This window comes from Myxine glutinosa, chromosome 10, assembly GCF_964187855.1.
Source record: "Myxine glutinosa chromosome 10, kmMyxGlut1.1, whole genome shotgun sequence".
NCBI classification, from domain to species: Eukaryota; Metazoa; Chordata; class Myxini; order Myxiniformes; family Myxinidae; genus Myxine; species Myxine glutinosa.
Genome location: NC_136270.1, coordinates 20,291,869 through 20,307,823, shown reverse-complemented (window position 1 = coordinate 20,307,823; position 15,955 = coordinate 20,291,869). Strand labels below are relative to the sequence as shown.

Genomic DNA, 15,955 nt, shown 5'->3' with positions numbered 1-15,955 from the left:
CTGTTCATCTTTTAATAACGCATTACATGTGTGTTTCCCAATCTTGCTGTTCATCTTTGAATAGCGCATTAAATGTGTTTCCCAATCGTGCTGTTCATCTTTTAATAACGTATTAAATGTGTGTTTCCCAATCGTGCTGTTCATCTTTTAATAATGCATTAAATGTTCGTTTCCCAATCGTGCTGTTCATCTATTAATAGTGCATTAAATGTGTGTTTCCCAATCGTGCTGTTCATCTTTTAATATGCATTAAATGTGTGTTTCCCAATCGTGCTGTTCATCTTTTAATAACTTATTAAATGTGTGTTTCCCAATCGTGCTGTTCATCTTTTAATAACGCTTTAAATGCACGTTTCACCATCGGCCCATTACCAGATGTTGTCGCAGGTTGTGACCACAATACGCACTGTCATTCTTGGTTTAACTAAGGAACGGCCAGGCAAGTTGGCTCACTAGTTCGTCACTTTGGCCCACTCTTCAATGCGAATATACTGAACTGTTGGACCAGGGAGTAATGCAAGGAAATGCAGAAACTTCACAATGCAGGAAATGCTGTTTCTGACAATCAATTTTTTTCTTAGTTCCCTGGGGAGCACCCCTCGACAACCCTTCCACCCCCCCCCCCCACCCCACCACCCCCATCCCCTAACCCTAACCTTTCCCCCGTGTGTTTGTGCGACACACTCCCCCGTGTGTTTGTGCGACACACTCCCCCGTGTGTTGGTGCGACACACTCCCCCGTGTGTTGGTGCGACACACTCCCCCGTGTGTTGGTGCGACACACTCCCCCGTGTGTTGGTGCGACACACTCCCCCGTGTGTTGGTGCGACACACTCCCCCGTGTGTTGGTGCGACACACTCCCCCGTGTGTTGGTGCGACACACTCCCCCGTGTGTTGGTGCGACACACTCCCCCGTGTGTTGGTGCGACACACTCCCCCGTGTGTTGGTGCGACACACTCCCCCGTGTGTTGGTGCGACACACTCCCCCGTGTGTTGGTGCGACACACTCCCCCGTGTGTTGGTGCGACACACTCCCCCGTGTGTTGGTGCGACACACTCCCCCGTGTGTTGGTGCGACACACTCCCCCGTGTGTTGGTGCGACACACTCCCCCGTGTGTTGGTGCGACACACTCCCCCGTGTGTTGGTGCGACACACTCCCCCGTGTGTTGGTGCGACACACTCCCCCGTGTGTTGGTGCGACACACTCCCCCGTGTGTTGGTGCGACACACTCCCCCGTGTGTTGGTGCGACACACTCCCCCGTGTGTTGGTGCGACACACTCCCCCGTGTGTTGGTGCGACACACTCCCCCGTGTGTTGGTGCGACACACTCCCCCGTGTGTTTGTGCGACACACTCCCCCGTGTGTTTGTGCGACACACTCCCCCGTGTGTTTGTGCGACACACTCCCCCGTGTGTTTGTGCGACACACTCCCCCGTGTGTTTGTGCGACACACTCCCCCGTGTGTTTGTGCGACACACTCCCCCGTGTGTTTGTGCGACCCACTCCCCCGTGTGTTTGTGCGACCCACTCCCCCGTGTGTTTGTGCGACCCACTCCCCCGTGTGTTTGTGCGACCCACTCCCCCGTGTGTTTGTGCGACCCACTCCCCCGTGTGTTTGTGCGACCCACTCCCCCGTGTGTTTGTGCGACCCACTCCCCCGTGTGTTTGTGCGACCCACTCCCCCGTGTGTTTGTGCGACCCACTCCCCCGTGTGTTTGTGCGACCCACTCCCCCGTGTGTTTGTGCGACCCACTCCCCCGTGTGTTTGTGCGACCCACTCCCCCGTGTGTTTGTGCGACCCACTCCCCCGTGTGTTTGTGCGACCCACTCCCCCGTGTGTTTGTGCGACCCACTCCCCCGTGTGTTTGTGCGACCCACTCCCCCGTGTGTTTGTGCGACACACTCCCCCGTGTGTTTGTGCGACACACTCCCCCGTGTGTTTGTGCGACACACTCCCCCGTGTGTTTGTGCGACACACTCCCCCGTGTGTTTGTGCGACACACTCCCCCGTGTGTTTGTGCGACACACTCCCCCGTGTGTTTGTGCGACACACTCCCCCGTGTGTTTGTGCGACACACTCCCCCGTGTGTTTGTGCGACACACTCCCCCGTGTGTTTGTGCGACACACTCCCCCGTGTGTTTGTGCGACACACTCCCCCGTGTGTTTGTGCGACACACTCCCCCGTGTGTTTGTGTGACACACTCCCCCATGTGTTTGTGTGACACACTCCCCCGTGTGTGATCCACTCCCTGGTGCAGTATGCATGATGTGGGAAGGATGGGGGCGGGAGGGAGAGGATTTGAGCTCTTGAAGTCACATTTTACATGAGATGTAATGACACATTTCAAACTGTATTTCCCATGTGCACGCACATGCATTCACATGTTATCAGAAGTAAATACATTGTGTAGATTACATCATCTGTGGATCTGATAAATTGCCAGAAACCAGTTTAAAACTGAATGTGCAGCATCAAACTCAAGATGTGTCCAAATGTAACACACGTCCATGCCCGTGGGATTCCCACGGGTGACCCCACTAGTATATGTATATATCTCTTTGAAACCGCTTGCTGTGTTGTATTATGGCACAAATCCTATCTTTGCGTACTTGTCCAAGTGTCTTTTTGTCCCCGCCCCTCCAACAAGGTCCGTTAAAGTGAGCTGCGACTGACCGACCAATCATCTTCCATGTGCTTTCGGGTGCGTGACATTTCAAATACCGTAGAGCATTTAGCTTTCATATTGCAGATATCGATTCCTCATGATATTATCTCAACCTGATTAGATCATGGCTGCTGTGATAAGCTGAATTATGTTGCCATGGCAAACATCTCAGCAATTTGGCTTGTGTACGATATTTGTGAGGCTCTTCTTGCCTCGGTCCCTGTTAAATAAGCTGTGTGTGTATGTATGTGTGTACACGGATGTGTATGTGTGCGTGCATGTATGTGCCATGTGCGTGCGTGTATGTGTTTGTGTAAAACTAGTGTTGAATGTTACTGTTGTGCCAATCGTGCTTTTCAGTTTCAGAGTTTCGCCTCATGCTGTGACGTAACATGGGTGCTTCTATTTTGGATGAACTGAAAGTGGCAATGCTACAAGACCTATGCAACTTCTGGTATGGTTCCTGTTTCAAGCTGTGACATTGGTACAGGTGTGCTGAAGCTTGCAACTCGGATCCTGCAAGAACTAGCCATTGTAGACAATCACATTATGGACAGCCTCATCCCTACCATCGGTAGCTCCAAGGCTGTGCTTACAAACCCAGAGTCAAAACACTAAACTTAACACAGTGGTTCCTCCCTGACATTTCATTCAAGTAGCACCTTCTGACCTCTTCATTTGGGCAGAACTCTTCATTTGGGCAGAACTCTTCATTTGGTGGGTCCCCAATCTCTGCTCCTATCCTAAACATGCCCCATCTCCGTTCCTACATCCAGTGCGACTCTGTCCATTCTTGCTCCTCAACCGAAAATATTGTCATCTCATGTTAAAGAATACAGACGTCCCTATTGACTGTATCTGCTACAATAAATGGAGAAAGTTCATGACATGGCATGAATGGACGGAGTCCATTGGAGTTGAATGGACGGAGTTGTCCATGACATGGACAACTAAGATTGTTGTGATCAGAAAATGAACCGCTCCACACACCACACAGCAATGGAGTGCTGTACAGGTTGAACCATGTTAAAAAAAAACCTTTAGAGGCCATTTTTCCCCGCAAAGCGGGGGTTGGCCTTTTTCGGGGACCGTGGTTGTTGTTGTTTTTCGGTCCCCTTTTTGAAGCAATGTTTTACGGCCGGATGCCCTTCCTGCCGCCAACCCTTTTTGTCGCCTTTTACGACAAACAGGGAATTACCAGTGAACTGGTACTCAATTAGCCGACCTCGGAAGGATGACAGGCTGAGTCAACCCCCCTGGCGTTAATTCAGCGATCGACCGGGATTCGAACCCAGGATCCTAGGATCCTAAAGCCGGCACCCTAGCCGCTAGCCCAACACCAGAAAGAAAATCCGTAAATACACACTCTCCCTTTCCTGAGCATACCTGTTCATGCAGAACAAATGGCTCGATGATGAAGTTCCTCAGGATACCTTTAGCATCTCCAACCTGTGGTACAAGCAATAAAAAAAGATAGCAGTGACTTCCAGAAAACAAAGGCCAATAGATACCAACTATAAAGATGATGTATCCCAAAAAGTTGTGGACAGATTCGGACAAAATTTAGTGGAGAGGTTGGGTATGTGACAAGGACGAATTGATTAGATTTTGGTAAAGATGCTGATCCATATACCATAGTTATTTAAAGTTATTATTCACCAGTGAGAGATAGGGATATAACGGATATATAGCCCAATATCTCAAACAGTTATGGAGTTACAATATCTCAAAGAGAATATGGGATGGAGGTGAGAGATTATGCTCGACGGAGAGCACGATTATGAAGACCGTGTTCATGAAGAGCACGACCCCCCTGAGCACCGATGGTTTCAAAAAACGCATTTGCGCCTTGAGAAATTTCTCAATACAAATGAGTTTCTCGGTTTCCTCCCATGACATACCGCAATTTCTCACATTTGCGGATTCTGCATTTGCAGTTTCGCCATTGACCGTATATAGAAACATTCCCCACCTTCTGGTGGGGTCAGCTGCAGTACGTTTTTTACCCAAGTCATTCACGAACCAGCTGTCCATGCCTGAGATTCGACTGAAGGTGGCACAAGAATGTGGAATTTATTGGTTTATTGTTTGGCATTCGCCATTTCCAAATTGTCCGTTTGCTTTTAGCCACACACGAGTACATAGCACGCGTACTTCACTAGTATTTATTAAATAAGCAATGGTCAGAGTGAAGGGAACACCAGTAAAAGCAATAACAATTTCATCACCAGAACCTCATCATCTGGAGTACTCCAAGGCAGTGTTCCAGACCCCATCTTATTCCTAATCTTCATCAATGATCTCTCTGACTCTCTGGAAAATCCTCTTTATCTCTTTGCTGAAGACTCACACTCTGCAGTGACATCCATCATCCTTCTTTGACATTGACAAAAATCACAAACTGGTCAAACACTTAGAACATGTCGTTCAATCCTGAGAAATCACACACACGCATTCACTCACTCCGAAAGGACCATTCCGCAAATCCTCCCATATACATTTTCTCGAAGAGGCTTTCATCCACTGCTTGGTGGAGTACTGCTCTACCCTCTGGGCTGGCTCCCCTGCCTCACATCTAACTTGCCCAACTTAATGCCATGGAAACCAAGGCTTCCAAGATCATTGTAATATCTCACGATGAAGCTGAATCAATGGGCCTTGTGGTGAAATTGTCACCTAAATTACGGCACTGGTGTTATTCTCCTCATTGCCACTACACGACTCCTACGCGGCTCCTATAAAAGAGACTGTCGTTCAGCGCAGAAGTTAGTTCTGCGCTATGTAACTCTGTAGCACCTCCGGGCTTCTGTAGAATGGTAAGGATTCTGCATTGTGCGATACCTGCTCGCTTGACTAGATATCACCTGTATGCACCTGTATTTACCTGAAGTAACACTAATACTATGATTGCTGGTTTTCTCTTTAGATGCTGTCTGAGATCGATCACGATTAAACTAACTCTGAGACAATGTTGTATCTCTGATTCTTACAACAGGCCTGTCACTTCGCCATCACCGGTACATCGGTGGTCTCTGTCTTCTTCCACCTCATTTCTGGTCTTCCACCCTCTGCCCTCTCTGTGTTCTGTCCCCCCCCACCCCCCCCCCCCCCCTCCCTCATGTATCTGCATGACACCCTGTACACCAGAAAACCCTCTGAGTGAAACTACCAAAATCCAGAACCATCGCTCACCTCTACTCATTTGTTCCTTCTTTCTCCCCCCCCCCCCCCCCCTGCCTGTGGAACAACCTTCCACACTTTCTTCAATCCCACTCTTCCCTCCAGCTCTTCAAGACAGCTGTTCACCACCATCTCAAGTCATCCGTCATCCAAAATCATGATCTTTTCTACACAGGATAAACCATCCACCACCCTTCCCAAAATTATGTATCCATATTGTTTACCCCTTGCGTTCTCACATTCCACTGATCGTTGCCATCATCCCTTGTTTGTCCTCCGTCTCCATCGATTTTTCCCTCCGCCCTGCCGTTGGCGTTTCCTCTTTCTCCTGCAGTTAGTTCCCCTTGTTATGTTGTATCCTGATCTGTTCAGTGTCTTAGCTCTTCCATGAGCCTAGAGCCCCTAGACCATGTATAACAAGTTTCAATTCAACATTGGTAAACACACCCCTTTATTTGGGCAGTGTATGATGCCGCATTTGGTGCCGAAAAAAATAATAAAATAATGCCTCCGGCCACCTTCTGGGTCGAGGCATAAAAATAACGTAATGTACATACATGAAACAAAAACATGCATACGGCTTATGCACATATATAATACATCGTGGTTATATATCTGGGATAATTGCAATTTCACCAGGCCATGGACTAACACTCTCGCCTGAGGCTTGAGGCCTGCCAATCTGCCGATCATATTAATAAAATAACCCATTGTACATACATGAAGCAAAAACATGCATACGACATGTGCATATAAAAGACATCATGGTTATATACCTGGGATCATTGCATTTGAACTGGGCCATGGACGATGTGTGCTGCTTCATGGAATGGTGGCGCATGATTTTAATTGGGGTGGAGTCAGGCCAGCTGAAAACTAAGCCATGTATAATATGCAATATTTCTAAATTCAAAAAGGGCACAGCTCCATGAAAAATTGGGGAAACACCTTGAAACGCAAACTTCTTCTGTAACTTATGACAAAGCCATGTACCATGTTTCAGTTGAATATGTTAAAAGATATGGGGAAAAAGTCTAGAAAACCCTAGCCCTCTCTCTGACACAGATCTCCTGATGTCCCCATTCCTTACTGTTGTTGTGCTTCCCTCTCTCATCCCCCCACCCCCCTCTTGCCTCCTGCTCTCTTCGTTACACGTTCTGCGTGTTAGCTCTTTTTCGAGCCTCGATAATGTATACAAAAACAAATAAATAAATGGTGGGGGTAGACAGATGGATAGAAGGCCGGATGGACAGAGACTGATGGAGAGCAAACTTATAGTCCCCTCTGGGTAGGGGGAATAATAAATAAATAAATAAATAATAATGATGATGTTGCAATAAAGCCCCCTTACCCATAGCACATATATGCACCCATGAACGCAATGAACAAAAAGTAAGCTTAATTCTCTAACTTAAAGGCCTTCACTCGCACCACAGGAGATAGACCAGAGAGGTGACAGGACAGAAATACCCTGGTTTTGCGTGGCGGGACACCAGGAAGAGATGCAGATTAGCAAAGGAGCTAACGACGTCATTGCAGCAGAACGGCCAGCTCCGCACGCAGCCCGGTGTGAGGGAGGAGAGGGGAGGGGTGACTGGCATCTCCCTGCTTCTTCACCCCTCCCTCACTCACTCCCTGCTTCGCGCACTGTTATGGTCTCTGGCTCCTACCTCATGCTGTGACGTAACACGCCCCTCCCCTCTCACCATTGGTCCGATGGTCAGTTTGATGGGTGGAGGACTTCTCCCAACTATTCGTCACATTGGGTCGATCCTCCCCCTTTTTTGGGGTTGGCTGGAACGCAGCTTACTCGCCTAAACTACACGCTGATGGCCTATCCCGACACTAAAAAGACATTTAAAACAGATGTATATCGATATTTAGATGTATATCGGGTAGGGTAGATGTAGTCTGTACACACAAAAGCGATGCATGTCTAATATCACGATCAATTACCTCACGCTTACTCCATTACATTCACTACAGAGATATCTAAACTATGCTAAGCAATGTTAACCCCTAGGTGTAATTTCCACAACACTATGACCAAAGTAATTGGCGAAATGCAGAGATATTTGATTTTGTATTAATTTCGGCGATGCCACCACAGTGATACATCTTATCCAAGTGCCATGATATTATTTTTAGGGTGAGGTGAAGGGAGGGGAGGAAGAGGGGGAGTACTGGAATAACGTAATTCGATACGAACAGGCCTCAGAACATATTGTTCATGAAAATAACAATCTACTGTAGCAGCAACAGGTGAACAATGATCTAAAATTAGCTTCTCTGTGCAAAAGGTTTCCTAGATGTGGATATACAAGGGCATCTGAACAAATGAAATGGCCTTGCAAGCCATATACTTCGGTGGTTATGGCTAAGAGTCTAGCAAGTACTATACAGATTCAAGAACAAGATTAAACAAAGCAATATCGCACGGCATAAGCCTGCTTCGTTTCTTACAAATGTTCAGGGAATGAAAACTTTTTGTTATGCCCACACGGTTCAAAGGTCATGCTTACCTGGGTCTCCGTTCCCATACGCTGTTCAATCCAACTTTGAGTCGCCTTCAGATCCAGATTTTTCCCAATCAAGCCAAGCTTCCCACGGCGTTTGATCAGCTGGTCAGGTTTCACAACCAGTCGCTGCTCGAACAATCACCAGGCAAGTTAGAGAAGCACAAGATAAAAATAATAATAAAACGAAACAAAAGAAAGCAAAGAAATCAAAGAAGCAGTACTTCCTGCATAAGCCACAAGTGGTCTTGAAGAAGTAGCTGAGTCCAGTTGGTATCCTGCAACACTCTGACACATTTGAATGCATTTCCAAGTGGTGCAGAACATTTTAAGTGTTTGTACAGAAGCTCTTTGCCCGTAATTTCAAGGACAGCCTTGGCAGACATGTTGATTGCAGGGTGGAACAATCGGTGAATACCTGACCCACACAAAAGGGCATCATGAGAATTAGTCATCATCATCATAATAATCCAAGCATGAATTCGGCCATAATGAAATTAACTAGAGGTTCCAGGGAAACTGAACTCAACAGGTCTATATCAACAAAACTTGATTTTTCAATATGGCCGCCCTGCCGCGCCCATTTTTGGACGTGCAACGCCCAAATGCAATCCCAAACTAGTTTATGTCTTAAAGATGCTGCATAACAAGTTTCATCAAATTTCATCAATATTTGTGACTTTTAGAGCGTAGACGTCGAATTGTTTACAGATGACAGACAGACAGACAGACGACGGACGACGGACACTGGGTGTCAACAAAAACTCAGCTGGACATAGTCCAGTTGAGTTAAAAATGATTGAAGGGGCCTGAGGGTCTAATTGGTCGAAAATCAAACATCTGCATGGGTCTAAAAAGTCTAAGGGATCCAAAAGGTCTCAAAGGGATGTTCCAATAGTACGTAATTAACGCTAGACCTCATGTGAACAGTTGGGGGGACAACATGGCACATCTTGGTAAGTTTGCCAAACTCGAGCATTCTAGGGCTCTGGGTGTCGTCGATTGGGTTTGGGGTGTGGATGTGGCACAGACCTGATGGCCTCCTCCTGTGTGAAGATGTCATTATAAAACTAGATAATTTCTCCCCCCACCCCCTGTCCCCACCCAACCCTCTCAATTAAGGACATACAATGCAATCAGAAAGTTTTCAGACCCCTTCACTTTTTTCACATTTTGTTATGTGGCAGCCTTATGCTGAAATCGTTTAAATTCATTTTTTCCCTCATCAATCTACACTCAATACCCCAAAATGGCAAAGAGAAAACAGGATTTTAGAAAGTTTTGCAAATTTATTAAAAAGAAAAAACTGAAATATCACATTTACATAAGTATTCAGACCCTTTGCTATGACACTTGAACTTTAGCTCAGGTGCCTCCCATTTCTCTTGATCATCTTTGAGATGTTTCTACACCTTGATTGGAGTCAACCTGTGGTAAATTCAATTGATTGGACATGATTTGGAAAGGCACACACCTGTCTGTATAAGGTCTCACAGCTGACAATGCATATCAGAGCAAAAACCAAGCCATGAGGTCGAAGGAACTGCCTGCAGAGCTCAGAGACAGGATTATGTCGAGGCACAGATCTGGGGAAGCCTAAAAAAAATTCTGCTGCATTGAAGGTTCCCAAGAGCACAGTGGCCTCCATAATTCTTAAATGGAAGAAGTTTGGAACAACCAGGACTCTTCCTAGAGCTGGCCGCCCGGCCAAACTGAGCAATCGGGGGAGAAGGGCCTTGGTAAGAGAGGTCACCAAGAACCCGATGGTCACAATGGCTGAGCTCCAGAGATCCTGCGTGGAGATGGGAGAAACTTCCAGAAGGACAACCATCACTGCAACACTCCATCGATCTGGGCTTTATGGCAGAGTGGCCAGACGGAAGCCTCTCCTCAGTGAAAGACACATGAAAGCCCCCTTGGAGTTTGCAAAAAAGCACCTAAAGGACTCTCAGACTGTGAGAAACAAGATTCTGTGGGCTTGGGATAACACTTCTCCTCTGAGAAATACGGTGGGATATTTGACGTCCACCAGCCAATGTTAGCAGATTGGACACTGAGCTTGACAACCACCTGAGGAAGGGCACACTTGCAATGGAACACCCTTTCTGCAGGGTACCAATCCAACAGTCTATAGAGTCAGGAATCAAACGTAACTAAACAAGACAGCTCAAAGGCAAGTGTGCTACCTCTGTACCATTGTGTTAGCCCCAATTTAACACCAATAAACACATTTAAATTTTTTTACAAAAAAGGCATGCAATTTTTTAATAGAACTAGAACAAATAGGTATAGAACAAGAGCATACCTCCGCCAGGCTGAACAGTTTAGGTTTTGTATACCACCGATAGACCAGATCTGCATCCGGACCTGAACCAAAATCTAATCTGTTTGTTCTCGTCACCTGCCCAACTCATCCACCAAGTTGCATCCGAATATGTCAATAACTTTTTGAGATATCGTGCCCACAGACAGACAGACAAAGACAGACAGAGACAGACAGAGACAGGGGTGTAAACATAACCTCTGTTCACCTTCATTGGCAGAGGTAATTAAAGGTCACATGAGACTGTGTGTGTGAGAGAGAAAATCTATTTTACAATAATAAATATCAGTGTTTGTCAGTGTGTCTCCTCCATAACTCCAAAACCATGAAACCTAGTGGCACGGAACATTGCATGCATACTTACCAAACTCCAAGGGAGTGCATGATTGAAAACTAGGTGTTTGGGGCGGGGGTGTTAAACATCCCTTTTGAAGATTATTAACCGGCTTATTTAATGAAACCAAAAATAAATTTTATCCTTGGTCAGCCCGCTATCCCTCTTGGGGGTCTTCATTTTTTCGGCCTGCTCAAAACACCTTGCCTTGGAACAGGCCGCAACGGTTTCTGCACGATTAAGTGCTCAACATTTAATTTTTTACTTTCCTCAATCATGTCATCAAATGTTTGATCTTCATACCTATGATTCGCTGTATACATCGCTTTTGTAGAAATCGTGTTTGATGACTTTGTGGAGAATTTCCTTTGGTGAAAATGGAGTTTTTCTTCCCGATGGCCTCGGACCCTCATTTTAACTTTTATTCGATTTCTGTTTTCATTTATAGTAGTCGCTAAAGTAGCTTAAGACTCGGTGAAAAAAAAAAATTGTGTGAAAATCCTTTCACTTTTGATTGACTTACCACACCAAGTGACTTTATATGGTGCAATTCTTAAATGTTCCTCATGCTCTTCGTAAAGGCCTTGCCTCTTACCCTCCCCCTTCCTCTCCTCCCCTACCCTCTGCCACCCATCCCTCTTCCCACCTTCCTCCACCTCCTCTCTCCCACCTCTCTTCAGATTCCTGCCACAAAGCAACTCTGCATCACCCAGAAACGCTGGGTACCGTGGCTAGTTTATAATAATAGTGTGTTTGCCTCAATTTTAGACTGTTTAAGACACCAGTGCAAGTCTTTTGACCTTGTAGCAGGCCTTGCTTGCAATGGACCAGATGATGCCATAAATCAATGTGTAAACTAGATGGTATTCATAGAATAATGTAATTGTTGTGTAGATCATGCTCAAGGAATTTCAAACTGAACAGACAAAGAGTTGTCCCTGTCAAATTATGAAGTCATAACTCATAAGGCACCAATGACATCATCGTTATTGTAATGAAAATCAGTTCCACAACTTTGACCTGGTAGTAGGTTTAATGACAATTCGATCTCTGGCAACTGTAGTGAAAATGTATCATGTGCTGCATTGTATCAAAGTTGAACCCAGGTGTGATGCTCACTTAAACCGCTGAGAGGCGTCTATAAGACCTCGGACGTACGCGACTCGGGGCCACTCCTGCGACATTATACTATGACATGTAGACTTGAATGGTACGCCGCACATATTCTAGGCTTGCTTGCATTGACTAAATATAATCGATCCTTCCTATTTGATGCCAAGATCCTGATATATATATATATTGCATGATTGTATTTTACAGGATGATGCCAGAGATCTGATTGATATTAAACCTACCTATGGGACAAAGTTGTGGACTTAGTTCATTTTCACAACACTTAATATCAATCAAGATCTGCGGAAATGGCAGACACTGGCCGGGTGATCGCAGATCCCAGATGAGCATTTCCCGACTTTCTCCACGCTCCTGCGATGCCCACCTCGGAGAAGAATGCCCAGCGGAGGACCCGTCGAGCTAGCGCCAGCCATGGAGCTCCGACTACTCTCGCTGCCAGTCTGCCACGAAGGGACCGGATGCATCGGAACCTCGCAAGCATTTTGTTCCGGAACCGCTTCGTCAAAGCACGAACTGCTCTCCCGAGGACCGAACGCCGGAGCAGGCATGACGAACTCCAGCAAGACGCCTGGAGAACGATGCTACTGGGAAACGTCCTGCGGCTGAAACCCCGTCGGATCGACGGACGTGCTTGGAGCCGAAGGTACGAGTCTAGCCTCGGTTGCGGGAAACGCTAACGGCTTCGTCTGAGAGAATCATCTTAGATTTGCGTGCCTCGGCCCGAGATGAGATTTCCACGCGAGTGTTCACGACTCCCATGTCTGTCATGCCTCACTCGGCCGGCCTACCCGACCGATCGCTGCTCGTCGGAATCACCTCCTACGCGCGAATCGCGCGGGCTGCACCCATCGCGGGCACTACTCTGTGAGGCCGGCGATTCTGATCGCTGCTCGTCGGAATCACCTCCTACGCACGAATCGCACGCACTGCACCCATCGCGGGCACTACTCTGTGAGGCCGGCGATTCCGATCGCTGCTCGTCGGAATCACCTCCTACGCGCGAATCGCGCGCGCTGCACCCATCGCGGGATGGAACCCCTCTTACGCATGAATCGCGCACGCTGCACTATCGCTGGATGGAACCCCTTCAATGCGCAAATCGCGCTCTGCGCCATTGCTGGATGGAATCCCTCCTATGCACGAATCGCGTGCGCTGCAACATTGCTGGATGGAATCCCTTCTATGCACGACGCGCACGTTACGCACGCTGCACCATCGCTGGATGGAGCCCCACCTACACGCGAATCGCATGCGATTCCCCTCGCAGGCCGTACTCGGCGAGGCCGGCGGCCCCAATTGCTACTGGTCGGAATCCCTCCTACGCGTGGCTACTCAACAAGGCCGGCGAACTCCGCTGCCCGGAGTCGCCTCAACGCATGAGGCTCGTCCGGCACCACTCGAGGACTCGCCACAGCACGGATGTTCGGCTTGTCGGCGCCGTCATCTCTGTCCCGATTAACGGACAGGCAGCGAGCCTCGTCTGGCGGCAGTTTCTAAGGACGTCGAGCGGGATCTTCATAGACTTTCACGGCACTCGGGCACTGCAGGGGAATGTCGTATCAAGCTAGATGATCATATACCATAGCACGATGTATTCAGATGACTAGATGATCATATACCATAGCACGATGTATTCTGATGATCGCCTACATGGCGATGGGTCTCGCCCACCATCCTCTTTGCTCGGGTGATAGTTGAATGGCTACCGCACTGTTGACGCTATTCCCCGCGTCTAACTCCGGACAAACACGGCCCGAAAGCTATCAAACGAGACGCTACTTCAGGACGTGCAATTTATCGCTGCCCAGCGTGCTCGCCCACTCGACTCGGCGTGCCGCGCTGGTTCGACAGGCCGAGTTCGACTTTCGGTTTTCCCTCGAACGCAGTGCGCCCCAGGTATACAATCCACTCGTCGACCGGGTTCGTATTCAGTACCCCAATCTCGAGCCTGCTCGTTTGCTCCGTGCGGGGATACCGCTCAGCTGGAACTCCGCACCAGGAATCCGAGGACGGGGCAAATCGCCGTCAAACCCGCCCGCACGCGCCCGAACCAATTGATGACGTCACCGACTAATCACGCATTTGCCCTACGACGCCATTAACGTAATTGCGTGCTTCACGCGCTGTCGTCATCGGGGTTCGTCTACTCGAGTTTCCATGTACCTTAGTAACTCCACAGATAGTGGAAATACTCAACCTGACCGCCCCAGCACAAACGTGCGTGTCATAACGTGGCGGTACCTAGAGGTCGCGCCGTCGCCACGTCTAGCACTCAACGGGGACTCATGCCGTTATTCGCTGAGACCATAGGCCATCGGGGCGTCTAGCCAACAACGAGGTCTTATGCCGTTATTCGCTGAGACCATAGGCCTTCGGGGCGTCTAGCACTCAACGGGGACTCATGCCGTTATTCGATAGGACCATTGGGCATTTGGGGGTGCATTTGGGAGTACCTCATGAAATGGTAACATTGAGCGTGGCGCCCGACTCCCTTGTCTCCTGAACAGGCCACGGAGGCACCGTCCCGCCTGTTCGCCCTTGACTCTGGGCTTGTTGTTTCTAGGTCAGAGCTCTTGGCTCGTTTCCACGACACGTTTCGAGACTGCGAGACGCCTCGCCCGGCCGCTGCCCGTTTCCATTTCCCTCTGACCCAGACTGTGAAGGTCGCTCGACTTCGGTACGCAGCGTGCAGCTGCAATCTCGGAAGGGGGAGGGGGGGTGGATGAGTGAGGGGAGTCTCTCGGTAGCGATCCAGCTAGATCCGAGCCATTCAATGGCGGCATTGAATGGATGGGAGAACATTAGAACATTCTCTCGGTTTGTCGATAGGAAAATCCATGGATGGACAATCCATCCGGAACATTGCTAGATCCGAGCCATTCAATGGCAGCATTGAATGGATGGATGTTCCGGCTAGATCTGAGCCATTCATTGAATGGATGGATGTTTGGCAAATCCGGTATAGCCGATCTTCTTCGTTCCGCCGAGCTTTACCTCTAAGGACAATTTAGGTTCGGGTACACTGGCATCGCATCCGTGCGATATGCCGTCTATCGGGACGGGACGAGATATGCCGTCTATCGGGACGGGACGAGATATGCCGTCTATCGGGACGGGACGAGATATGCCGTCTATCGGGACGGGACGAGATATGCCGTCTATCGGGACGGGACGAGATATGCCGTCTATCGGGACGGGACGAGATATCCCGTCTATCGGGACGGGACGAGATATGCCGTCTATCGGGACGGGATGAGATATGCCGTCTATCGGGACGGGACGAGATATGCCGTCTGCGTTTCGAGATGAACGGAGGAGTATGAATCGCGGAGGTTCTGCGCGCTTTGCGCGACACTAAGTAACGTCCTGGGGAGGCGCGTTTCGATCACTTTGTGCGTAGTCGTAATCTGCCATACCCGGTTGAGGACGTTCGCCGGGTCGGCGAACGACCGGTTTACAACCCTCCCATGGGGACGCTGGTCAGGGCTACTAGACCGTGGCAGCGATGGGCGATGGATTTCAAAAGGGCCGCTGCCGGTATCGGGTAACTCTCGTTATGGCTCCGAATGGCTCTCATCAATTCTCTCTCCCTCGATGTGTACCCCTGACCTCGCTATTATTCCATGACATGGACCTAACATGGATCGACCATGAACCCTTGGGAGCCTAGTCAGGTACAGGCCGACGTGGAGGCTTACTGTAATGTGCTGTTTACACATCTTACACATCGGCACATCTTACTGTAATGTGCTGCATTGCGACAAATGGCAATTCGCTCTTCGACAAGGTACACGT

The 15,955-nt window shown here is 48.5% G+C and overlaps 1 protein-coding gene across 7 annotated transcripts in view; it reads right to left on the bottom strand.

The window, feature by feature from the left end:
* ACLY (ATP citrate lyase) overlaps positions 1 to 15,955 on the bottom strand; it is a 159,644-nt gene that overhangs the window by 103,723 nt on the left and 39,966 nt on the right. For all 7 annotated transcript variants that reach the window (XM_078785407.1, XM_068127319.2, XM_068127320.2 and 4 more), the window contains 3 exons: positions 8,594 to 8,787; positions 8,376 to 8,498; positions 4,060 to 4,122 (listed from right to left, as the gene is read on the bottom strand). In XM_078785407.1, coding sequence (XP_078641533.1) covers positions 4,060 to 4,122; positions 8,376 to 8,498; positions 8,594 to 8,755 — 348 coding nt within the window. In that variant the 5' untranslated portion in view covers positions 8,756 to 8,787. The remainder of the gene's footprint in view (positions 1 to 4,059; positions 4,123 to 8,375; positions 8,499 to 8,593; positions 8,788 to 15,955) is intronic.